General features: G+C 46.0%; 1 protein-coding gene across 2 annotated transcripts in view; it reads right to left on the reverse strand.

Moving 5' to 3' along the window:
- The window catches only part of aplp2 (amyloid beta (A4) precursor-like protein 2), a 77,597-nt gene extending 54,409 nt beyond the window's left edge, over nucleotides 1–23,188 (reverse strand). For both annotated transcript variants that reach the window (XM_063205265.1, XM_063205264.1), the window contains exon 1: nucleotides 22,872–23,188. In XM_063205265.1, coding sequence (XP_063061335.1) covers nucleotides 22,872–22,946 — 75 coding nt within the window. In that variant the 5' untranslated portion in view covers nucleotides 22,947–23,188. The remainder of the gene's footprint in view (nucleotides 1–22,871) is intronic.
- Between the last annotated feature and the right edge of the window lie 3,878 nt (nucleotides 23,189–27,066).

Genomic DNA, 27,066 nt, shown 5'->3' on the forward strand with positions numbered 1-27,066 from the left:
ATGCCTGCATGACATGCCTGCCTTCTCACTCTCCATTCAGCCAAGGTCATGTGGACTTTGTGTGTCTGACTTCACTTGTTGGTTGGTGTGTGTGTGTGTGTGTGTGTGTGTGTGTGTGTGTGTGTGTGTGTGTGTGTGTGTGTGTGTGTGTGTGTGTGTGTGTGTGTGTTTTATCAGTTAATGGGCATTGCTGTGGCGTGCACATGTGTGCTAGGTGGAGATAGCTTGACTACTTCTCCACGGCGCAGCACAGACTGTGCCGGCATGAATGACAACTTGTTCCAGCGCTTTGGGCGCCATGGAAACCTGAGAGTAAGAAGCATCCCAGCTATTCCCCATTCCCACAGCTGAAACGGAATGGCAAGAAGTGATAAAGACTAAAAGGCATGAGGGCTAGTATGTTTGAGAGAGAGAGAGAGAGAGAGAGAGAGAGAGCAAGAGAGCAAGAGAGAGAGAGAGAGAGTGAGAGTGAGAGTGAGAGTGAGAGTGAGAGTGAGAGAGAGAGAGAGAGAGAGAGAGAGAGAGTGCTATGGTGTGTGTGTGTGTGTGTGTGTGTGTGTGTGTGTGTGTGTGTGTGTGTGTGTGTGTGTGTGTGTGTGTGTGTGTGTGTAAGGGGGAGTTGGGTTGAGTTGTCATGGAATAGAGAGGAGGCAACATTCCGCACCAAATCACAAGTAGTACTATAACAGAATGGTACAGCCTCTTCAAATACCCATATGCGCACACACACACATGTACACACACGTACACACACGTACACACACGTACACACACGTACACACACACGCACACACACGCACACACACGCACGCACACACACACACACACGCACACACGCACACACACGCACACACGCACACACACGTGCACACACACGCACACACACGCACGCACACACACACACACACGCATTCCCTAACTTCAACAATTTCAACAACAAAGCTCCATCCCCAGCAGAAGGGCCCTGCCTGTATAGCAGTTGGTAGCTGGAGAGGCGCATAAATTTAACTAATGGCGTTTAATTAGAGCAAAGCGCTTCTTCTCCCTCTGAACACAACACACTCCCCTGTTTGCCTTTTTCTCTCTAATCATTTTAAGGGGAAAAAAACACACACACACACACACACACACACACACACACACACACACACACACACACACACACACACACACACACACACACACACACACACACACACACACACACACACACACACACACAAAATCTCCCAACAGCGGCGGCCGCTGCCTGCTCCTCCATCCCGGGCTATTTTTGAGCGTGTGAGCATTTGGTGGAGCAGTGGGGATTCTGTGTTGCAATCCGAAGAGAGGCGGTCAGAGGGCCCGAGTCCATCTATCTTGTGTGTGTGTGTGTGTGTGTGTGTGTGTGTGTGTGTGTGTGTGTGTGTGTGTGTGTGTGTGTGTGTGTGTGTGTGTGTGTGTGTGTGTGTGTGTGTGTGTGTGCATGTAGCGTGTATGTGTGTGTGTGTGTGTGTGTGTGTGTGTGTGCGCGTGTAGCGCGCGCGTGTGTTTTTGGCTATGGGGGCCCCTGGGCTGAGGGCCCCAAAATGCACTCGGCTCCAACACCAGCCTGCCCTCGGGCGGGCCACATGGGGGTGGAGAGATGTGCAGCCAAGGAGAGGACTTGGTGGAAAGGACGGACACACGGACGCACGCACAGGCACACGCACAGGCGCACGCACAAGCACACACAAGCACACACAAGCGCACGCACAAGCACACACACGGAGTGTCCGACCCAACACCACACTCCGGACTGTCAGGTTACCATTGGGCCTATAATGGAGAGAGAGGACATGTCCTCTTCAATGTTGTGACTATTCTACTGTGTGTGTGTGTATATATAGGACTGCGGGGGAATTATCTGCATGCATGGCTCTAAATTAACTTGATTCTTCTTTTTTATCACCAGCCAAAACTACTACTAGATATCTTACTACCCAAGCACACGCTCACCAATGGGTCAAAGTGGCTTGTAAGTTCTCTTTTCTACCAGCCAACTTGAAATTTCACCAGCATTTGGCCGGTTGGCGGGTGTTCATTTAGAGCCCTGTCTGTACAGTATATCTAGCGGTCTACCTCCCAACAGGATGGTAAGCTAAAAGATGCATCAATGCGAGAGATTTGCATTTTTTAATTCATTTTTTAAACGGCTAGGCTAATTATGCAATACACGTACCAGCATAACAAATTTGGCCAATTTTATGGCCATTTACAGCAATTCAAAATTAAATGTTCCCTTACGAGATACTATTGACTTGACAATTATTCACTGTGACACAAACCACTTAGTAAGTTCAATAGAAATTGTTCAAGTATTGATATTAAAACATAATGGAGAGTCTACTGCGTAATCCATAGGGTCTCAAGACATTCGCCACACGCAGTTGAGCATGATGTTTATATAAACATACAGCGGCCGGCTGCAAGAGAAAATAAATACATGCTCTCAAAATAGCGCTGCTTTGTTTTTGTTTTGATGCCGTGAGAAAAACCTTTTTGTGTCGACTGCCAGACAATCTTCTTTGAAAAAGAAGACGGCTTTGTGTGAAATTCGAGTCAGAGTTTTTCAAACCATATGGGGGAGAAAAATAACACAACTTCAGCGCTTGTTGGCTTGTTTAGGAAATGATAAACACGAGGCGATGATTTTTTTTTAACACATTGAGAATGTGGTTTCCTTTTTTTAATAAGTCAACAGATCAACCTAAATCAAATGATATAAGTGGAGGGTCACACCTCTGTAACCAGTGTCTCACAGCTCTTTGGGATCAGCCGTTATAGAAAACAGCTAGAAGGTTAAAAGGGGTTAAGGATTTTTACTGACTGGAGTTTAGAATGACACCTCTGCTCTGAACACTTGATGAGATTCAGGAAAACTCACACTATGCCTAGATGCAGTTTTATCACGTGTGCGTGCATGAGTGTGTGTGGCTGTGTGGGTGTGTGTATACCAGATGGCATCACCTTTTCACTTCTTGGGGAAAGTCCTTGAACATTGTCTAACAATACTGGAACAATAAGAGTAAGGGAGTGGACCCAAGGTACTCTGAGGTGAAGATAAAAAAATCCTCTTTTATGTACGGGACTTCAAGTCGACATGTTTTGGTCGCTTCAGCCTTCGTCAGGGCTTCGGCATTTCTGGAATAATATCTGAAAGCCTGAAGAGGGCGGCTCTCTTGGGGAGCCATAATCGGTATTTATATGCTGCCATTTGTAGCCTGATATTTACTGTACCTGCGCCCCCCCCTCTCTCTCTCTCCAGGCAACATGATAGAAGTTTATTAGTAGTGCTATCTGCAGAACATCTGTTAGTCAAGGTGGGTGGGACGTGGGGGCTTAGCCAGCATCAAAGGCCTGTGGTTGACCATCATGATTAGATGCCGTATGAAATATGATCTGACAACCCCCTACCACCTTCTTATACAATCTTATACAAAGGACCTCTAAAATCATATTTGCAATGCATGTATCTGTTCAGGGAACTTGTCAATTTAGCAGGTGTTTGTTACCAGGGTGGCCACCTTAACTGTTAAGTGCTGGAGGAAACACTTGTGTGTGTGTGTGTGTGTGTGTGTGTGTGTGTGTGTGTGTGTGTGTGTGTGTGTGTGTGTGTGTGTGTGTGTGTGTGTGTGTGTGTGTGTGTGTGTGTGTGTGTGTGGTTTGTGTGTGTTTTGTTTATGTGCAGTTTATGTGTCTGTGTACATGTGGTTTATGTGCAGGGTTCTAATGCAGGTGAAATTTCAGTTTGGCTGGTAGAGAGGTAAACTTACTAGACACTTTGACCCATTGCTGAATGTGTGTTTGACGAGTAAAAGAGATTAACAACTACTTGGCATTTTGGCAAGTGAGGAAGAAAGTTAATTCATAGCCTTCTTTATGTGCCTGTGGTATGCGTGTGGCTTATGTGTCTGTGTGTGTCCTGTGCTGCAGTCGTCCTCCATGTGTCCATGCACTGTCTGCTACCCACTCAGCGTGAGCCTGGTGAGCATGTTGGGTCTCCATTTCCCCTTCACTCCAGGAGGAAATGGCAGTGAGTCAGGACAACTACAGCACAGCTACAGCTACAGCACAGCGGGGAGGGGTGGCCAAAGCCCCTCTCTTTCCTCCCAGCGCTTCTTGACACAGATTTCTAAGCCGCATGCAGAAAATTGACTGCGTCACACAAAAGATTGCTCTCTCTCGCTCTCTCTCTCTCCCGCCGCGGGAAACACTTGCACGTGTACACAAACACAAAAGCGGCAGACTCCAGAGACTCCAGAGACAGCAGACATCGTTGAGAGGGGGGTTGAGAGGCTGAACGCCACAGTATACACATACACAAATCACTTGGGTTATTGGCCATCATCAGTTCATGCTTCGTCATTGCCGCACACAGTCAATCTTGGCAATCTGGATTTTGAAAGCGATGATTGAAAGACGTGTGGTGCTTCAGCCACTGCATTGGCCAATTCTAAATAACAACTCTTTTAACGGATAACCAGGAGTAAGCTGGTCAAATTGTCTGTATTAATAACACAAGGGGGGTGGGGGGGGCTTTCATGCCCAGGGCTCGTGTCCGGCTTGGGTCATTTTCCAACCCTATCACATCTCATTCCCATTCATTTCCTGTCTCCACCTTCAACTGTCCTGTAAAAAATAAAGTCGAAAATGGCCAAAAAAAACACAAGATGAACTTTAAGAATTGTAAAGTGTGACTTTAAACCACAGCTTATGAATCCAAGTTTGCCCATCTATCTCCTGTCAGCATGTCGAACTGAAAATGGATTTATATGAAGGCCGTCTCCGATAACAGGAGATGAGGATGGCAGGGCAGAAATCTTCAGCTCTCTCTCTCTGTCTCTTTCTCTCTCTGTCCTTCTCTCTGTCGCTCTCTCTCTCTCTGTCTCGCACTCGGCTCTCTCTCTCTCTCTCGCTCTCTCTCGCTCTCGCTCTCTCGCTCTCTCCCTCTCTCTCTCTCGCTCTCTCTCTCTCGCTCGCTCTCCCTCTCTCGCTCGCTCTCCCTCTCTCTCTCTCGCTCGCTCTCTCTCTCTCGCTCGCTCGCTCTCTCTCGCTCGCTCGCTCTCTCTCTCTCTCTCTCTCTCTCTCTCTCTCTCTCTCTCTCTCTCTCTCCCTCTCTCCCTCTCTCTCTCCAGTTATCCGTCTCCTTCCCACACATCCACTGCACACTCCTCCAGGATATGTTTGACAAGCTCTCTGCAAAGTCTGGCCTGCATGACCTTGTTAGTGTGATCTCTGTCAGGATACAAAAAGGTTGAGAGAGAGAGAGAGAGAGGGGAACGGAGAGAAGGAAAGAAGGGAGAGAAGGAGGAAGAAGAGAAAGACAAAGAGATGGATAAAAATAGACAGGAAAAAAAGAGCTGAAGTTGAGAGGAGAAGTTGAGGGGAGTCATAAGGAACAGCGAGCAAGAAGAGTGACAATGCCAAAACCATAATGTCCTCTGTGTTTTCTAGGCATTTCCACAGCAACAAAAGGTCACAAAAATTCTGCACATCTGAAAGTTCTATATTAGTCACCGGGGTCAAAATAGATTCGCTTCAGTATGTGGATGTAGTTGTTGTGGTAGCAATAGTTGTTGTTGGCTGAAGATGGACTAGGCCGAAACGTCTTGCTGGCATACAATCCCATAAATCATAGTAAACTTTATTTTTTATTGTGCTCCTTTTCAATACTATATGAACATTTCGTTTAAAATATAGGCCCATATACAGCACTTCACTGACTTGACAATGTGAAAGTGTGTCAGTCCGTTTCTCGTCTATGCTGTCGCTGTCATTCCTGCACAGTCATCAGCAATGGCTCCTCTGTGACCAAGCATCAAAGCCAACCGTTTACACAGCAATTTAGCACTCGCGTATATGTAGGCCACACAACGTGACTGCGCATAATATGCGTGCCCTTATTTCAGTCAGAATGCTTGACTGCAGGGATTTGCATACCGTTAAGGTGCTTCTCCCATTACATGATGGGCTGACAAGGCAGACTTTGACATGAAATGTATAGTCTGTGGTCTGTCCATTCATTGGCAAAGCTGAAGCTTCTGGGTGGAAGTGGTTGGTCGTCACTGCTGCACATAATAGGTCAGCGCAGTTGTGTCTATAAGCTCGATCATGATTCGCACTTTGCCATTTAATGCATTCTGGTTAGAATTTAATAACCAGAATGCATCATCATTTTGAATCGCGCATGCGTCCTGCTCGGGCGGCACAGCACTGTAGCATCACGAACGAGCCCATTATCGTGCTAAGCCTGCCCCAATGACTTGCTATACAGATTTTATTTTCAAAAACTCAATACGGAGATAGAGCACTGAGACTGGTTCATCAGATCCATGGGGGAGACTGGATTTTCCCATATTGTGTAAAATTATAAAAAAAATTGCTCAGAATAACCAAAAAAGACAAATAAAACAACAATAACAACTAAAAACACAAAGCTACTAGTAATACTGTAGCAACAGGGAGTCATAGTTAAACAACTTTTAATTTCACTTCATAAAAGTTCAGTCGTTTCCAATGCCGCAGAGTCCAACTAGCTGTGCGGCGGATGTCAAGTGCATGGAGATAAGGGCTGCCTGAGAGTGGTTCGAGCCCCTCAGGTTATATCCTTCTGCTTCAGAAACTCAATTCACTTTTTCCCCCTTCTTCCCCTCTGCTCTGCCACTTCCCTTTCATCTACATCCTCATTCTAAAGCAGCAGGCCTCCCCATCAGCTACCCACTCCCCCCTCCAGCCCTCCTCCTCCAACTCTCCAAACTTAACTCCCAAGCTTCTGGCTCAGTTTTTTCCCCCTCTTTTTCCTAGCAGGCCTAGTGCTATTTGTTTAATTTTCCTCACTGCCCCCATTTTTGTCCCGCTGGTTTCTGCGGTAACTTCTCCAACATTCCGCATTAAATATATATTTGGATTTGACAAATACTGGGATGAAAAAAGAAAAAAAACTTTTAAAAAATCTAAGATCTTAACGTCTCACAGCTCTAAGCCGTGTAGTCTGTGTGTGTGAATGAGCATAGCTAGCGAGGGAGTGAGTAGGCTAAGCTAGCGACCCCCCCAGCCCTTTCTATCTTGGCTTAGAAATCCACGTGGCCTTGAGAGGATTACATTTCTGACATCACCACGGCAGATGTTAACGACAAAAAAAAGAGTAAGAACCGCAGTCTATGTAGCACAGGAACAATGTCGACCTCTCTGTCAGTCCCCACCACACCACACACTGTAATTTGTCTGGACTTGAGAAATCAAACCGCAACACTGAAAGTCCAGACACCGTCCGCCTACATTGTCGAAGGCAGTCCTGCTTCCCATACCATGTTCTTAAAGGGGATCTATGTAGGATCAAGTTTAATTAATCACTGTCCCGAGTCAGCAGATGCTTATTTGAGTCATTAGTAAGTGAACAATGATTCTTGTGAGCACTTTGGCAGTCCGTCCGCTGGGAACCCCACATGTAACTTTGGACAGAGCAGTCCGCTACGAGTGTCATGGGAAACGTCAGATTTGTATCAACTGCTGGCATTCTGTGATGAAAAACATTCTGACAGCGAGCTTATTTAAACAGCATTTTTCATGATGATGTAGATTTTGAGACAGGCATGCCACGGACACCACGCAAACTACATAATCTTATCTTGTGCCCCTTTAATCAGCTCATTAGCATCTACAGGAGCCTCAGGAGAATCAACGATTCATCTAGACAGCTCTGGAACTTTCTAGAGTGTTCTTCTTTTCACTCCCTCGTTCTTCCACAAGGTCTCTCTCCTCCCCTTCTTTTCTGTTCCTTCATCTTTCCTTCCCCTGCGCAGAGTGTTGCAGTGTCTGGGTGATATATTTGGCTGCGGTGGCCAGTTCAGGCAGCTGATGAATCTCTTGCCAGAGTGCTTTAGATTGTTTTTGCTGCAGACACTCAATACTCTTTTGAAAAAGTAGAGCTGGAAAAAAAACACAGCTAGGCTAGGGCTCAAAAGAGGGGGAGGTTAATTTGAGGCGGCTAGAGCTGGGAGCTGGTTATAGGTGTGGATGTTTTGTCGGCCTTATGATGTTTAGTGTCAATACAAGGTACTCAGACTAGCCTGAGTCTGAGTGTTTATGAGGATGACTCATGTGAAGAGCTTTTGTCTAAATATTATGCAACCAAAGGCACTGGCTAATGTGGTCTCTATTGTGTTAAAACACATTACACCTCGAGGAAAATTAATTTGCTTCACTATAATTGTCTCGAAAATCTCATGAAGCCGAAACGAGACCAACCATGTCAATCAAATCACTCATGTGTTAAAGCAATTAGAACAGAAATTGCTATTACTGCCCGTCTGTGAAAACGTGCTTGTAAGTCCTATTGAAAACAAGTGGGTTGAAGGTAATGTGGCTGGCGACAAGACAACGCGGGATGCGGTGGGCGAGCAGATTTAAGAGCTCTTTGCTCCAGTCATGTGTTCAGACAGTCACTGATGTGATGTGATGGCAGCACAGTCGCCCTCAAATGCACGGATACTACAATCCAATAACAGTGTTGGTCCAATGAACACACACCTGGTTACCATTGCAAGGCCATCCCGGATCAATCCAGTGGTACAATGCACCCGTGTACAAGTCAATACTTGCGGAGGCATTACTAGTATCCACTTGTAAATCTATTGTAAAGTCTATTGAGAGTGCAGGAGAAGGCGAGATCCTCTATATAGCGCTATAGCACAGAGGCAATGTTTCATAATAGGCCAACGTTTTATAATAATTTAATTTCTTAAAGCCAGTGACTCTCAAACTGTAGTCTGGGGACCACTGGTGGCCCATGACAGAGATCAGAAGGTCCGCAAGAGGATTTCTACTTTTCCTAGACAAGCTAGCAGTAGGCTATATTTGTATCATTATTTCAAAGCTAAACATAGCTGCAGTCTTATTTTCACCACTTCTTATTTTCACCAATAAGACAAGGTTGCAATGCGAATAAAAAGTAAGTGACCTGCATCGAAATTAGCAGTGTCAAATTAGCACCCGTCAACTGTCAATGCAGTTGACAAGTGGTCCCTGAACATTTTTGGGGGGACAAAGTGGTCCTCCTCAGTCTGAAAAGGTTTGAGAAACACTGCTTTAAGCTGTACTGGCTGTATAGCCGAGGTACCCTCAATGTATATTTGCAGGTGTGTCATTATTTCGGGAAAGAAGGGTTTCTATGGTGGACATATCCGTCTGTGTGTCTATCAGTAAGGCGGCAGAATATAGTATTAGTCAGCCTAACTTTTCAGAAATCTTTATGGAAAGTGAAGTTGCACACGGCCAATGGAGAAGCTGTGAAATTTCACAGCGGATGTGATTCACACAGGGGTTGAACCCAAGAGTTAAGTTCCACTTAAAGTTAAACATTGTGGAGATTTTGTTTTTTTTCTTGCAAACGTCAGCACTCCTCAAATGCCCTTTAAGAAGCGCTTATTTGATTTTTTCTACATCGACGCACAAATCTCGCTATTTCCACGTTGCCATGCATTGCTAAAATGATTACATTTCACAGGTTTTAGTGCTGCTTGCTGTTTTATGGCTGTTTTTAACGCCTCGCAGCAAGGAGACGAAATAAAATTGATTGGAAAAAAGAGGAGTTGGAGGCAAATTGGGGGATGAGAGCCCTTATGTAAGATGATGAGGATGGATTATTATGGTTGTGTGTGAGAGTGTGGTGTGAGAGAAAGAAAGTGTGTGCGCGTGTGTGTGTGGTGCGTGCCCATCCTTTGACGGTGGCCAAAGTCAATGGCCCACAATGGGTCACACACGATGATGCCATCTCAGCATATTGAATAATAATGGCGCATTGATCAGGACGGGAGTGTGGCTCTCATCTGCTACAGTAGAGGGGCGCGCTGATCTATTCACTCCACAAAAAGTATTTCTGGAAAATGATCTACAATAATGCCGCCTCGACTGCCCTAACTCTCTACCACCAACTGCCTCTATCTGGCAAAGACCTCCCAAGATGTGGCTGCTACTAGCACCACCTGTTTCACCAACTGTTTTTTTTTGTCGAGTCTTTACTTTTACATCCCATTACGCTCAGCACTTGTGACCGACTGACAATAGCGGAAGCACAAATCAAGCTACTGGTTTGCATAAGAAAACATTGTCAGCAAGGGTGTAACAAAGCACAGGATGTTGATGGAGGAGATGCTAGCATAGCTAAAATGGAGAACAGCGTTTCCGGACAAACTTACACCTGCTGTATGTTCTGTGATAACATAATATGTATATATTGCATGTATTAAGAGAGAGAGAGAGAGAGAGAGAGAGAGAGAGAGAGAGAGAGAGAGAGAGAGAGAGAGAGAGAGAGAGAGAGAGAGAGAGAGAGAGAGAGAGAGAGAGACGTATATTTTCATGGCATTAAGTGGTAAAGTTGCTGCTCATTGCAGTTTCAACAATCAATGTGAAAGTGAAATAAATGTTGCCTTGCTGTGCTATTGCTTAACAGGTCATGATGAGTTAACCTCGATTTCAATGGGGCAGCTGTGGCAGCTTCGGCTTGGTATGGGAGGGACGCAGGTTTAAGGTTGAGCCCTACATCAGTGGGAAAATATGTGGATGGGAGGGAATTACCATTGCTCAACCACATGACTTAAGGTCCATTAAGACATACAGGAGTACAGAATTTTCCCCAGTAGTTCTAGAATTTTACGGCAACATTCTACAGCTCACATAGAACCATAGTGTTAAAAATCCTGCTGAGTGTTTGGGATGTCATAGTGAGAGCTCAACATTTTTCTACAGCTCTAATCAAATATATGCGACGGTACTCCACAAAGGTTGAAGCAAGGTATAGCAAATGTAATCATCAGTTGTGCAGAGTTTTATCTAGGTATTCAACGCAATCAAAGCAGATAGAATTATTTCCCGCTGTGCCATCAAATTAAATCAACGCTTAATTTGTATGCGGTTCCCCCGTTCGAGAAACTCTTGTAACAAACTCATTGGAGCATGAATCATAAGATTGAACTCCCTGTTGGCAAGTACGTAACTGCTGCAGAGACAGTGACACGCGTAAGCAGCACGTCAGGAAAGACAGACAGCACTCCTGCTTCCGCTGTCTGTACATAACCCATGAGCTGCAAGTTCAAGACAGAAAGAGATTCATAGATTCACTTCCTCATAGACTTCCCGACAAATGGGAGTGCAGGCTCGAGCCCGCGACAACGAGGGGGTGGGGGGGAAATGATGTCATAGCACAGGAGCCTTTCCCTCTTTGTGTCGGGGATGCTAAACATCTCGTGGGGGGAGGGGGGAAGGGGCAAGGAGGCTGGCTGAGTGTGTGTGTGTGTGTGTGTGTGTGTGTGTGTGTGTGTGTGTGTGTGTGTTCGCTTGCTGTACTCCTCATGGACGGTGCTAAGAGAAGCCAGACTCCTCTCTCTCGCTCTCTTTCTCTATATCCAAACCACACTAGTACACACACACACACGTACAGTACAGCACAACCCCCTCTCCCCTCCCCCCACCAGCGGATTAAGCTGGATGAAAATGGGCGTGGTATGTATGGAGTGGAAGAAGCTCTTTTCGAAGTAAACATTGAGGTCGAGCGCTCGTGTGAAGGAGAAGCAGCAAAAGGCAGCAGCCCAGATTGGCACTAATGTGTTCCGCTGCTTGAGACGGTGATGATGGAATGAAGGTGTGTCTGGATGACAAGAGAGGAGAGGTGGGTGGGGGGAGGGAGAACGGAGAGGCAAAACAAATGAATGAAGCACACGAGGCAAGGCACACGAATAAAAGATGAGAGGAATGAAATGGGAGAGAGGGAGGTAGAGGCAGTCAGAGAGGAGAAGAGGGACAGAGAGAGAGAGAGAGAGAGAGAGAGAGAGAGAGAGAGAGAGAGAGCAAGCAACAGAAACAGAGATATAAGAGTGTGTGAGAGAGAGAGAGAATGAGAGAATGAGTAAGTGAGATGGAGAGGGAAGGAGAGAGAGGCAAAGAGAGGGGGAAGGAGAGAGAGGGAGCGAGCAATCGAGGTGTTTAGAGGGAAATTTATATGCCCTGCGGGAGCGTCCGTGGTGGTGGTGGTGGTGGTGGTGTAATATGTGGGGCGGCTGCCGCTGCTGCTGCCTTGCGTGCTGCCTTGTGTGCGTCGTGTGTCGTGTGCCTGCCCTGCCCTGCCCGCCCGGATGGGCTCCTCCCTTCACAAATCCAGCTGAGGAGGCGCTGCTACTGCTGCTGCTGCTACCGCTACTACTGCTACTGATGTTGCTGCTACAGCTACTGCTGCAGCTCCGTGGCACTCTCCTCTCTAGCCTTTGTCCTTCTCTTCTCCCGTGTCTCTCCTTCAAGATAAAGTGCTGTATCAGTGCAACGCTGACTCTCTCTCTCTTTCTCTCCCCCTCTCTCATTCACTCCCGCTCTCTCACTCCCGCGCTCCCGCGCTTGCTGCACCGGCAGCAGCTCCGGCCCCTCTCTCGGGGAGTATAAGGTTACCGTGTAAGCGCTCCTGTGTCCTGCCATCCTGACATTTTCATTTCCTTCCTCAACCCCCCTCACACACACACACCAAGCGCCATCCACCCCCCACATCCACAATTCCATCCCATCTCATCCGTGTGCGCTCTCTGTGACAGAAGGGAACGACGACGACCGAGGTAAAACGAGATGCAAGATGTTTTTTTGGGGGTGGTTTTTAAATCTAGAATCTTCAGTTCTCTCTTTGGGGATGGGTACTGAATTACCCATTGTCTGCTTACATGACATGACAGGAGAAGAGGGGGTGGATAGGGGCAAGGGGCCAAGGTTTGGAGTAGAATGAAACTGAAGCAAAAGGCGACGTTGCAGAGGCGCGGACGGCAAGACGCCAGGTAGACAAACCACCACTGGCTGCTGCTGCTGTGGTGCCAAGACAACCCCTCCCAATTTCTAGGTCGCTCTCTTGGCACTGTGATAGCTGCAGCCAAGGCAAGGGCAAGGGCCAGCCAAGCCAAACATACATACATACGGTTACCTAAGCCAGCGCCGGGCTGAAAGACAGATATTTTTCCAATCAGTGGCGCGGCTGTAAACGGTTCTCGAAGACAGCCCACCATGACAGATGAATGGCAAACAGCGTTCACATAACACAGCCAACTTCAAACACTAAAAAGTAGTTAGGATTAGAGAGGGGGAAGCTCACTAACCACTGTGGATGTGAGTGTGATTCAATGCAGGTGGAATTCAGCAGGCCTACATGCAGCATACAGTTGCACGGAAAGAGACTATCTGCATTGTCATTGGTTCACTTCTAAATAGAAACAACAAAGCGGTCACATTCCTGGGGTGCGTTTCTCGAAAGCGCAGTTGTTAGCCAGTTAGCAATTTGGCTAGTTGCCAAGAGGAAATTGCACTGCCAACAACAAAGCCACTAACGTAGTAACCAACTAATGCTTTGAGAAACGCACGCCTGACCTGTTGTCCACTTCAAAATCCTGATCCTCTTTTTGACTCGGTGACACATTGGAAGTGAAGCCAGTAACAAAGTCGTTTGAAAACTATGCCGTGCTGAGGTTAAAAACAGTGCACGATGTGTGGACAGGAATAGTTTTGGTTCTTAAAATGGTTGAGGAGGAGGAGGGGTGGGGGGTGTCATAAGGACATGTCCTCAGCCAAAAGAAAGCTCCCGTCTCTCAAAGAGCTCCCCCTCCGCCCCCCTAGCCAAATGCTATCTTCAGGCAAACGTGACAAAAACATCAACAACCACTCTTTAAAGGGACAGTTTGGTCAATTTCAACATGCAGTTGTATTGCTCACGCTACCCTCGACTCTTCAGTACCTGGTGATGCCACATTTTTTGGCTCAGCCCTTTCCGAGATATGAGCAATTCTAATGGGGGCAGCGTTTGTTTACATTTTTAAAAATGAAACATAGGCCAACTCCAAATATTTTCCCAAAAGGTACTGCTGTTTGCTAGTTGTCTGCTGATGTTTTATAACCTTTTGGATGTTCTTTGGAATAAATAAAAATGTTTTTTTGAAATGTAAACAAAGGGCTGCCCCCATTACAATGACCAGGATCTCGGAAACGGCTGAAGAAGAAGAAAAAAAAATCTCAGGCACTGACAAGTCCAGGGTAGTGTGAGCATTACAACTGCATGTTGAAATTGACCAAACTGTCCCTTTAATCTTTGCCTGAGGAATTAGATGCTGTTTGTGCATCTGTGTGTTTGGTGCTTGCTTTGAAGGAGGTGTGCGGAGGATTTAGTGAGTTGGGTTGGATTAAAAGGTAGCGGGAGGCTTAGTCATTACTCCTCTGAGACACATAAACATCTTCCTGAGGTCAACGTGTGCCAGCAGAAGGGGACCACACACGCATACAAACACAAACACAGTTTGGCCTACACATAGACATATTGAACTAGCACACACACACAAAACACACACACACGCAATCACACATAAACCTGTTACAAAGCACAAGGAAACACACACGTAAACATGCACACAAACAAACACAGAAACAAACAATTCAATGTTACAAAGCACAACCCCCAAACTAGTAGAGAGGAAAATGTCCACAGAGCTGCACAGGACAGGATCACCACAACGACCGCTGCCTGCATTTCTGCACAGCACTACACCACCAGGCTACAAGCAGGATAAGGGAATGAGGGCATCTTACATGTATACACAATGAGCCGCCATATGCAAACAAAGACAAAGCGGGAGGAGGGAGCGGAAGGAGGTTAGGCAGGGGAGGGTAGAGGGAGGCTGGGGTAGAGGGAGGTTAGGCAGGGGAGAGGAGAGGGAGGTTAGGCAGGGGAGAGGAGAGGGAGGTTAGGCAGGGGAGAGGACAGGGAAGTTAGGCAGGGGAGAGGACAGGGAAGTTAGGCAGGGGAGAGGAGAGGGAAGTTGGGCAGGGGAGAGGAGAGGGAAGTTGGGCAGGGGAGAGGAGAGGGAAGTTGGGCAGGGGAGAGGAGAGGGAGGCTGGGTAGAGGGAGGTTCTGCACATTAAGAGTTTGGACGGAGCAGCTCGTGCCCACAGGACACTCATAAGGCATGAAGACCAACTCCATCCTCGCCCTTTGCAAATGCACACACACACAGAGAAACAGCCGGGAGCCAAATATCATTTTCAAGTTGACAAGAACAATGGCAAGCGCAATGTCCAGGCAGCACGTGCACGGAAGCACACACACACACACACACACACACACACACACACACACACACACACACACACACACACACACACACACACACACACACACACACACACACACACACACACACACACACACACACACACACAATACACACACGCAGAGCAGGGCTGCTAGACAGAATGAGAGATATTTTATGCATGTGCAACAAAAAAACAAAACAAAGCTAGAAGGAGGGATGGATGAGTCACTGGGCTACCCAGGCCTCTCTTCTCCTCTCCTCTCCTCTCCTCTCCTCTCCTCTCCTCTCCTTTCCTCTCCTGCCTGCTGGAGAGACTGATAAGTGGGGAGAGGAGGGGTGACAGCCCCATTGCTGCACCACACCACAGCACACCAGAGAATGGGACTGGGAGACACACATATAGGGACACACCTACACATATGTCTGTATGCATGGCATGCACACACACATACATACAGGAGCGCGCACATGGAAACACACAAAAACACATGTGCACACGAATGTGTACGCACGCACGCATGCATGCACGCATGCACGAATGCACACATGCACGCACGCACACACACACGACTGAACTAGATTCATGGCATTCTGGGTGCAACTCGCCCAGAGAATAAAAAACAGAGAAAAAACAAAAACGTCAGAGTGAGAATGAAAGAATAAAAAAAAAAATGGACACCACCATGTTGTCTTTCCAAAATGGCACACTGGCCGAGCAAAGCTGGCAATTAACTACAGAGTCCCACTTTGGAACATGTCGGCCGTCAAAATGGGTCTGGGAAAGCTAGGCAGGCAGGAGTCTCTCTCTCTCTCTCTCTCTCTCTCTCTCTCTCTGAACAGAACAGACGGCTCTCTTACACACTACTGCCACCGAATTGGGGAGCGGATTTTGCACAAGAGAGACAGAGCAAATAGCCCGTGCAACGCAAAACAGTCCATCCTGCTCCTCCTCAGCGCAGTACACTACACGCAGCAACAACAATGTTCTGCAGTGCAGCCTGGAGACTTGCTGTGCTGTGACGGGGCTTTAGCTGTAATAATTGGCCATGTTCCCTATATGATGCTGCTCACACAAAAATCAGAGCTGTGGGTACATCTGATTTTGCTTGTAGCGTGTAGCAGCGCTTTAGCTACATGTAATGGATTCCTGAGACTGTTTTAACTTCAAATGGGACGGAATGGATTCCTGAGACTATTTTAAAATCTACATTTTATATTTTGCTTTACATACGTAAAGTACGTATTACACATTTCTTTTTAATCATAACTCTAAATTATTGTTGATTACATTCAAATCAATGTACGTATTGGTTTATATGATTGGCACAAGAGGTTAGATACCCAGAATTCAGATTTAGAATAAAATGTATTTCATAGTTCCACAAGCTCAGAGCTTATGTGCATGTGTTAGCTTCTGTCCTCTAAGAGGGTTTGGAGCGCTGAGATGGGACATATATGTGCCTATGTGAACGGACATACTGGAAGCCCTTGCTTTCCATTGGGATGAAGTACTGTATGCATGATTGTGTATGCATTTATATACCATAAGTGTGTATGCAGGAAACAATGCAGGTGTGCGTGTGTGTGTGTGTGTGTGTGTGTGTGTGTGTGTGTGTGTGTGTTTGTGTGTGTGGACTGAGGGAGGGAGAGGGAAAGGGAGATGGAGACTCAGTGAGTGGTATGTGCGAGTGTGTGTGTCCGTCTGTCTGTCTGTGCTTGTCCATCTTTCTGTCCACTTAGTCTGCCTAGACACAAGTGTGCTGGAGTTGGCACAGTGTACTCGCTTAAGATAATTAGAACACACAGCACCCAGGAGGCGGAGGCAGGAGTCATGAGGGAAAAAAAAGGGGGGGGGGGGGTTGTCGAGGCCACTATATTTAAAACCCCCTACTCTATTGCACCAACTACGGTACACAGCTAAGGATGGCTGAACTTCCAATGTCTAAGCCAGTAGCACTGAAACAGCTACTGCAGCAATCAGAGAGAGAGAGAGAGAGAGAGAGAGAGAGAGAGAGAGAGAGAGAGAGAGAGAGAGAGAGAGAGAGAGAGAGAGAGAGAGAGAGAGAATGACAAGAGCTACAACAACAGAGCAGTGAAGAAGAGAAGACCTCCTTCAAAAAGACATTGACTTATTCACTTGTGCTTTAAAACCATACACTGCCTGGGTAACTAACTACAGCAATACATATCAACAGAGAAGAGTTGGCATGATCCCCCCCAGTCTTCCTGAACAACATGGCAACTCAAGTTGCTGATTCAGTCAAAGAGAATCCGGCGATGGTACAAGCGAAGCATGTTTGCACTCGCAATGAAGCGCAATGGAATTGTCTACCTGACTGACTCAGTGTGCGCTAGCGAGTGTGTGTGTGTGTGTGTGTGTACATTATGTGACGGTGTATGTGTGTGTATGTGACGGTGTGTGAGTGTGTGTACGTGTATGTGTGTGTGTGTGTGTGTATATAGGTGTGTATGCGTGTGTGTATGTGTGTGTGTGCGTGTATGTACACTATGTGACGGTGTATGTGTGTGTGTGTGTGTGTGTGTGTGTGTGTGGCTGACTGTAGGCTACATCTTGGTGTGTGTCTAACCTGTCTGACTCAGTGTGAGCTAGCGAGTGTGCGGTGTGCAAGTCTGTGTCTGTGTGTGTGTGCGTGTGTGTGTGTGTGTGTGTGGCTGACTGTAGGATACATCTTGATGCGTGTCTACCTGTCTGACTCAGTGTGCGCTAGCGACTGTGCGGTGTGCGTGTGCGTGTGCGTGTGTGTGTGTGTGTGTGTGTGACTGTAGGATACATCTTGGTGCGTGTCTACCTGTCTGACTCAGTGTGTGCAAGCGAGTGTGTGCACAAGTCTGTGTGTGTGTGTGTGTGTGTGTGTGTGTGTGCAAGTCTTTATGTGTGTGTGTGTGTGTGCGCGGCTGACTGTAGGCTACATCTTGGTGCATGTCTACCTGTCTGACTCAGAGTGTGCTAGCGAGTGTGTGCACAAGTTATGTGTGTGTGTGTGTGCGCGCGCGCACAAGTGTTTATGTGTGTGTGTGTGTGCGCGGCTGACTGTAGGCTACATCTTGGTGTGCGTTTCTGTATTGAAGCAATGAGGGGAAAGGGTGGAGCATGTGCCGGGGATTACGCCTTTTTTCCTCCCTCTTCACAAGGGCTTAGCTCAGGGGGCATTTCTTACGGCTAAGAGGATTTGCCCCAATGTACGTAAAGTGCAATTGGTCAAACAACTGAAAGTGTGTTTACGGGTATTTTGTGGGGTGGTGGATCTTGAGGTAGATCAGGTTGTTATGATTCAGAGGCAGGTATACCTCCTCCAGGCTAGCCAGGCTGTGCCCTCCTAGTAACGCAACACCTTCAAAGTTGCTTCTAGTCAGGCCAAGAGAAATACAAATATCATTTTTGAGCTCCCAAAAAAAACGGAACTCCTCCCACTTTTGTCGGGAAGCAAACAACCATCAGCAAAAACTAAGATAGGTGGGTCAACCATACCGTTTGGGAAATGTTCATTTTTATGCTCTTTGTCAGACCAAGTCTCGAAGGGATTCGAAAGTCGATGATAATCAGGCTATACCTCCAGGCCTGGAGGGCGCAACGGGATACCCAGCTGCTGCTAACCTGAGCAGGGTGGTCATCCATCTTCACCTAATGGAAGCTTTTGGAGATCCTTCTTCTTCTCTTCTCTGGGAGTTATTTCCTTCCTCATGAAAGCTAACTGAACCGCCAATTACCAACATTATCCTGTTTCGACTCAAGTTTAAAAATGCCTATAAACTGCTCAAAAGGGGTTAAATGCTTAAACTGGGTTATTTGCTGGGACTTTGCAAGGATTATTATTAGGGAAGTGGAGCTTATCTATTTATTTATGGGGAATGTCAGGGTCAAGCACTGGTGGTACTTTTTTTATCTTATAATAGAACGTTAAACTTTCGCAGTGCTGTTGCTCCACAGAAAAAGTTGTTGCCTTGTATGGCAATGACTAATCTCTTCGGCCTTGGCTTAACTTATTCAGTTCTTCTCTGCATGTGTGTAGGTTGTGTGTGTCGTCTGTTGTGAGCAATTTAGAGAAAGGTGGAAAATAAGTGGAAATATATATTGCAAAAGTAATTAAATCTATTGACTATTGAGTACTGGAAAGCTACTTCTCATCAACCAAGTGCTGAATTCAACCAATCCCAACTAGTCAAACTCTAGTGATGCAAGAGAGAACGTGAACTTACATTAATTTACATGATTTACGGCAAGGGGGCTGCAAACTCTAAAATTCTAACGAGGAGGAACAATGGTTTGGTAGGGGAGGACAAATCTTTCATCGTCAACCCTTCATGGCCTGCAGCCGTGACCCAAAGGGGAGATAACGTATTGTCTGTGGTGTACTTGGTGTCTCTGATATCCATCTATTCATCCCCATTTAGGCCTATAGCAAGGACCTGGAGGGGGTGGGGGCTTTATCAGCAGGTGTCACTTTGCTTGGAACTCAGCATTCAGGCCACACAATGACGACTCACTAAAGGCAATCAAACACCCATTCATGTGCATCGGGCTTGCAGACCGCGGGTCAGGTACAAACACACACAAAGAAGCACCTATGCACGCGTGCACACACACACACACACGCATGCACACACACGCAAACACACACATACCCTTGAGAGATTGGTCACAGTTACATACAGCAATGCTACAAATGCCAATGAATACATTTTATACCGATTTTTGTTCCCAGCACGTTCTATTCTGACTTTCAAAAATGAGTATGGTAGTCTGCGATTCGACAATGGACAAGGACTTTCCCAAACAAGTAAAAAGGTGGTGCCATCTGGTCCACAGGTACAACTCATTTTCTAACACACACAGACACCACCACCACCGCCCGCCACAGCCCCCCCCCCCCCCCCAAAAAGCAGCCACTTGGGGCTGAGTGGTTTATGTCCTGGATCATGGTATTGCGGTCTGGGTAAATACAGAGCCACTGGCATCAGACATCTAGCTCCCCTGACAGCAACAAAAGACTAGCGTACCCAAACAACCAACATTCTCTCCTAAATTTGCTACTTTCACCGACGGTGGCAGAAATGTTAAGTATATGTGAGAGGTCTGTGAAGATTCTCGTTCGTCCAAGTCATGCTATGCAAAAGGGGTTGGTTGGAGCCTACTGAACTTCTTCTCAGAGAGCTGCAAAAAAAGCCCTGCTGCCTCCAACTAAACACTTTTCTTGCTCAGACATCAGGTGGTGCAACGGCATCTAATGCCATAAATTGATTAGTAATTGGTGGTTGATATGCTGCAATGATAGTCCACTAAAACAAACAAACAAACGATCAAAAATCCATACAATAGTGCTACTGCTGAAACGTCACTGACCCATACATCAGATAACGCGAAGTGAAGTTAATCACAAGACTGGGAATAATATGGAGCAACCCGATGAATGTCGAAATGTGTGTGTGCGTGTGTGTGTGTGTGTGTGTGTGTGTGTGTGTGTGTGTGTGTGTGTGTGTGTGTGTGTGTGTGTGTGTGTGTGTGTGTTATATTTGCCTCGTCTGGCTCCCCATGGCTAGGTATCACCCTGCTGATGCGTTAACAGTCAGACCAGAGAGCTGAACAAAGAACAAATTCCTGTGATTCCACGCTGCTTAAATCTACAGTTAAGTCGCATCAGCATGTTCCTAGCAGTGTGTCCCAATCCCTTCCTCCCACCACCAAGGCCCTCACTGTATATTGCCAGCATGGCCGCTTGCTTTCACAACCAGTGGTGTAGGCTACGTAGAACGGAGGTATACGCAGTATACTATACCCACAAAAGTAGATTACACCACTGTTCACAGCTGAACTTTTTATCTTCTTCTAAAAGTGTAGTCTGTTCCCTCTTACCAAAACTACATCAGATTTTGGTTTTGTCATGATTTGTGACAAAGTTGAAGGATTCAAATGGGGACTTTTGAAAGTCACAACGACATCTTACAACGACAAATTAAAGCTGTATTAATGTGCTGCTGTATGGAAATGCTGTACAACCTCTGCACCAAATGGTGCACAGCAAACTAGCTCATGCGTCAGAATACAAGGTGTCAACAACACAAATGTCACAAATAGACTTTCCAAAAAGAGCACAAGCTTGTAGTGGGCTAGCCAATGACATAAAATGATTTGGCACTCTACCATGGAATCCTTCAGAGTAGCACTTTATTAGTGACTCAGTGTTCTCATAGATAGAGAATCTTCTTGGAGCTTGTTTAAGCTGTTAACAAGTCTTGTACCAAGGCCCGTGGTGGTGGTGTTGTGTGGTGGTGGTGGTGGTGTTGTGTGGGCACTCAGTTTTTTTCGGCAGGCTTTACTGGTGGGTCTGCCCACCTCAGCTCAGCTGTCTCCTCATGACAGTGTAAAACAACCCACACAGAATCCACAAATATCCCAGGCGCCAAAACCCACCGGAAGATACCAACACGCGTCACGCACATACGCAAAAGCGCACACACACACACACACACACACACACACACACACACACACACACACACACACACACACACACACACACACACACACACACACACACACACACACACACACACACACACACAAAAATAAAGTAACCTGATCAAAATAAACATTCATGCATTCCACAAAGGCAACCATCAAGATTTTGAACAATGTCATGTCTGAGATCAGTATGTCAACTCCAAGATGACCATGATGGTGGTAACATATTGTCTTACACATATAGGTTTGACTGTTCTATTCTTTGTGCAACTTCCCTGCAATACAAAAGTGATTTATTTGCCCAGAGGCAGAGGAGCTGCCTTGTTGGGATAGTCCAATGCGGTGCCAAATGGTAGTGTCTGCGTACAGAAAGAAGTGGAATGAAACTCATTTCGTAACGCAAGTGCTACTTTGGGTGCCATGACTTTGGTAAAAAAAATGCGTTTAGTGAAATGATTGCGGGATTTTTAGAAGAAAAAAAATGGTATAAGCCTCACTTGGCACAGAGCAATTAGGGATGGACGGGATCAGGCCTCCTGCAATCTGGAAAGGCTTTCAAACCCCGCATGTAGGCTAGATTAGGACCAGTACAGTCCGTCTGTCTTATAGATATGGGTGTTTAAATATCTGTATTCCCTCACATTTGTCTATAAATGTTAAGGTAATGTTGCAGAGAAGCACTGCTTTGTCTAATGATATTGAGACAGGGGAGAGGATCGCCAAATGTAGGCTACTCCGTCCTAATTCCCACTGGACCACACGGAGACCATCGAAAATAACCCGTCCGACGCTGGTTCGCGTATTTTTAAAATGACAGATTTATATCCAAGGTCGCAAGCTTAATTTACGTTCCAGTCTTGCACAAATTAACTGGTGTTACCTCGAGTTATACATTTTAAAACATGCTGTGTAATAGACCAGACATTAGGCTGAAAAAAGTACACCTGTGTGCTGTGAAATTCATCGCATGGATGACAGATGAAAATAGCTAACAGCCGTGAAATTATAGGGATGCTGACGTGCTTCTGTCATAAAAAGGCCCAGCAATATTTTTCATACAATAACCATCTGAAGAGAAATACATGGCATGATACAGCTCGTTACATTCAGCAGAAATAGCAACGATATTCGTGAAATAAATCTCATCACATATTTTAAAAGGTGAACCCACGACTAATCCATTGACGGCAGACTTCTTGGAGAATCCTCTCCAAAATAATTCTATGCGTAATGTTAGTCAATGACAAAATGCACGACATCCATACCTCAATTTTTCTGGCCAGCGCTGGGACAACAACTATTCCCACAAGGAGAATGGATATAGCGGAAAGAGAGCCCATCTTCCACGGAGGTCTCCACAGATTTTTATATGAGGTGACCTCTCCGTTGATTCTGTCTTGTAACGGCGAACTCCAGCGATATGTTGTTGAAATTCGGACCCTGCGCAATTCGCGTTTATTCTCTCGAACAGCAGAGAAAGTCCTGTATCTTTATTATGTCCCGAAATAACAACCGAACGCGGCTCATGCGATTGCGTCGGATTTAGAAATGCAATGTCTTCGTCTAGCGCGCGAGGAGGGCACCACCGGTCTAAATACAAATTAACTCGCTGCGCCGCCAGGCGACGGCTTTAAGACCAACCGGAAATGAAGTCATGTTCTCTTCTCACCAAAGATTGTACAGCAGTCGCTGTAATTTATCAGCACACGCAAACTGCGCTAATTTTGGGTTGTCAGTGGGCAGACTGTGAAATACAAAGGCGAATGAACAGTTTTTTATGAGCCTAATCAAGTTATTCCCCAATTTACGTCGGTCTGGGCAGGATATATCCTTGTCAGAAATGCATGGCCTGGCAACCTTAACACATTTTAACATTTGCTTTCTGACTGTTTATTAAACAACAGGGGGCAATTGGGTTGTTGACTGTTAAATTACAACATGTAGCCAAGCGTTTTATTTGTGGAAAGGCCAACTCATGCATCGGCATGCATGAATCGGCACGCCCTCTAGGTTCCATCCTAAAAGTTAGAGCCACTTAAATTTACAAGAGGTTACTTCACTTGGCAGCCTAGTGTTTTTTTTTTATTAAAAAAAACATTACCAGGATTTTATTGGGGTTTTTTAAATTTATTTTTTTACTTACTATGTTGGTGCATATATATAACTTAGATAGCACATTGCCCATGGAAAACAATGTTACTTTAAACAAAGTATTTTAGACTTAATAAAAAATAATCTTCTGTAATGATAGATAGGTGTTAAATTGATATGAATGTTCGTATCATACTGTGAGAGCACGAGATATGCCCTCCATATTTTTATCATGTGTTAAAGGAGGGTTGTGTCTACTGTATGCTTTGATAAAGGCCATACAGGGCAGTCATGGGTGAGCGGTTAGGGCGTCAGACTCCTGACCCGCCAGATTGTTGGGGGAGTATTTAACCAGTGCTCTCTACCCCAACCTCCTTCATGACTAGGTACCTTGAGTATGGTACCATCTCTCCGCACTGCTCCCTTTCGGGCGCCATAGGGGGCTGCCCCCTTGCACGGGTGAGGCATAAATGCAATTTTGTTGTATGCATTATGCACTCGTGCGCTGTGGAGTTTCCCAGTTGGGCTTTCACTTTCACTTGATTCATGTGATGGTACAGTACAAATAAAACCCTTGGAAATACTATCATGCGTTTTGCTTGTTTGATTAAATTGCACTGGCTGATTTCCTTATCAGGTGTGAACTTACTACACAGCTCCCCCTGCAGTGGCATGGTGTTAAATGCATTGACTTGCTCAAATGCCTTGGATGAGGGTGCAGGTGAATACAGGGGTGTTGTTCAGGGGGGTTAAGTGCGACCGATTTACCAGGGCCCCATGTATATAGGGGGCCCACACAGTTTCTGATTTATATGGCTTGGGGGGTGGGGATTGCACATTCAGTAGGGCCCACAATTTGCTGCTATGCCCCTGGGTGAATATGCACAAATTCTTGCAAAGTACAGGGTACAGGGTACGGTACAGGGTACTCGGGCAAAGTGTTGCCTCAGGGGCTTCAAACACAGGCCTCTGTCGGCTACACCAAGGTCTTTGGGATGCTAGTCAGCTCAAGCCCGCGCACACACAACTCTTGCGATGGTCTCAAAGGACTGGACTTCACCCATGAGATGGCCAAATTAAAAGTAAAAAGCAGGTTCCTTCCAACACAACTAACTTCACTGAGTAACTGGTCTATGGTGTCTGCACAGACTATATAGTAGTGTTTCTCAACAGGGGCTCTACAGCCCCCTGGGAGCGTTGAGGAGGAGACCGCTGAGAGGGGTAGGAGTCAGACTTAGTTACAAATGGGGAACAATAGTCTATGTCAAATGTTTAATACTAAGGGGGGTGGGGATGGGGTGTTAGAATGCTTATGATGAGTTGAAGGGGATATTGGCAGGGTTATGATGAGGTCAAGGGGGCGTTTGTTGAAAAAAGGTTGAGAACCACTGCTCTATAGTATAGAGCGATGTCCCTAATCCTGTGCTGGTTGGATCAAATTTGGGGTTTTCCTTTTTAAAGGCTTCTATTTTTTTCCCAGTAACAACATTAGCTATCTCATTAGGTACAATGGAATAACTGGTGTAACCGCTATGACAAAATGTAGTGTTGTAATTACACCATAAATGTACTTCCTGCCACCTCTGCCCATCCACCGGGTCTCGGGTCACCTATCCTCATCATCCTTGAAAGCATCTCTGATGGCCTCATGCCAGCATTCTCTCCTATGGATAAAATGTGTATTTATTTATACATATCGTACCTTCCGTCAGCCCAGCCACAACTTTTTGGAGACTATTTTTTGCATTCTCTCCTATGGATAAAATGTGTATTTATTTATACATATCTTACCTTCCGTCAGCCCAGCCACAACTTTTTGGAGACTATTTTTTGGATTCTCTCCTATGGATAAAATGTGTATTTATTTATACGTATCTTACCTTCCGTCAGCCCAGCCACAACTTTTTGGAGACTATTTTTTTGCATTCTCTCCTATGGATAAAATGTGTATTTATTTATACGTATCTTACCTTCCGTCAGCCCAGCCACAACAACTTTTGTCATTCACCATCCCGATTGCAGATGAGAAAATGACATTACAATTGCGCTTTTGCGAGATATTGAAAAACACTTCTGTCGTCAGTGACGTCGTCACGAGGCCACAAGCAGGCAAGTGACCAAAGGAGGACATTACATCTACATTTCACTTAGCTGACGCTATCATTTGTACAAAGCGAAGTACAACTATTATTTTTCAGGGTATTGGTTACAGTCCCTGGAGCAATGTGGGGTTAGGTACCTTGTCCAAGTGGAAGGTGTAGGTAGAGGTCAGGGGGGATTCGAACCGGCAACCTCTAGATTGAAAGACCAACTCTCTAAGCACTAGGCCACGGCTGCCCAGGACACGAGTAAGAATATTAGAAAGAACCCAGAAAGAGACCAGAGCAGATGAGTCAAGCAGATCATCACAGTAGGCTCATTTGCGCTAGACCTAGGCAGTGTGCATTCGCACTTTTCCCAGTTTGATACATTCTGGCAAGAATACGCTCTGCAACGAACCCAGTTTCTGAAGCACATTCCTATGTGGAACTAGGGCAGTGATTCTCAAAGTGTGGTCCGGGGACCACTAGTGGTCCGCGACAGAGCTCAGGTGGTCCGCGAGGGGATTTATACTTTTCCAAGACAAGCTGGCAGTAGACTGTATTCGTAATATTATTACAAAGCTTAACATAGCTGAAGTCTCATTTTCACCATAATAAGTCAGGCTTGTAAATGTGAATTAGAAGAACATGATCTGCATCGAAATTAGCGTCAGTCAACTCTCTATTCAGTTGACAGATGGTCCCTGAACATTTTTGGGGGGACAAACTGGTCCTCGATCTGAAAAAGTTTGAGAAACACTGAACTAGGGTCATTATCTCAGTGTGCCTATTCTCGGAGTGGGAAAAAATCACCCTCAACCAAAATAAGGCACAGGCATTCTTTACCAGCATTTTTCAGTCTGTATCTGCCAGCAAGTTAGAAATGTATCTGTATGTAACTGTTTGATGGAGTGACCTTGGATTGTGGGTGTGTGCTCTGACTGTCACACCGACAAATCTGGATTTGTGATGTAGAGGCCAGAGCCTCTTATCAGTTTCTGAAGTCCATGTCTATGTACATATCAATGTACGTGAGACCTCCGTAAACGAGACATACCTTGTGCCTTCTGCACAAATGGTGTCAGAAGTGGGATAACTTGCTGTGAGGCCATCCGAGGCCACACCCAGCTGTGTCAGCCATAGGAGGGAGGGAACCCAGGATTGATGTCCCCAGTACAAGGCACTCCAGTAATGAGGCATGGATTCGGGAGCATCCTGGAGGGGGAAAGTATGCTGAGAATTACAGGGAATTACATCAGGGATACCCAGAATGCCGAGTGTGTGACGC

This window comes from Engraulis encrasicolus, chromosome 8, assembly GCF_034702125.1.
Source record: "Engraulis encrasicolus isolate BLACKSEA-1 chromosome 8, IST_EnEncr_1.0, whole genome shotgun sequence".
NCBI lineage: Eukaryota > Metazoa > Chordata > Actinopteri > Clupeiformes > Engraulidae > Engraulis > Engraulis encrasicolus.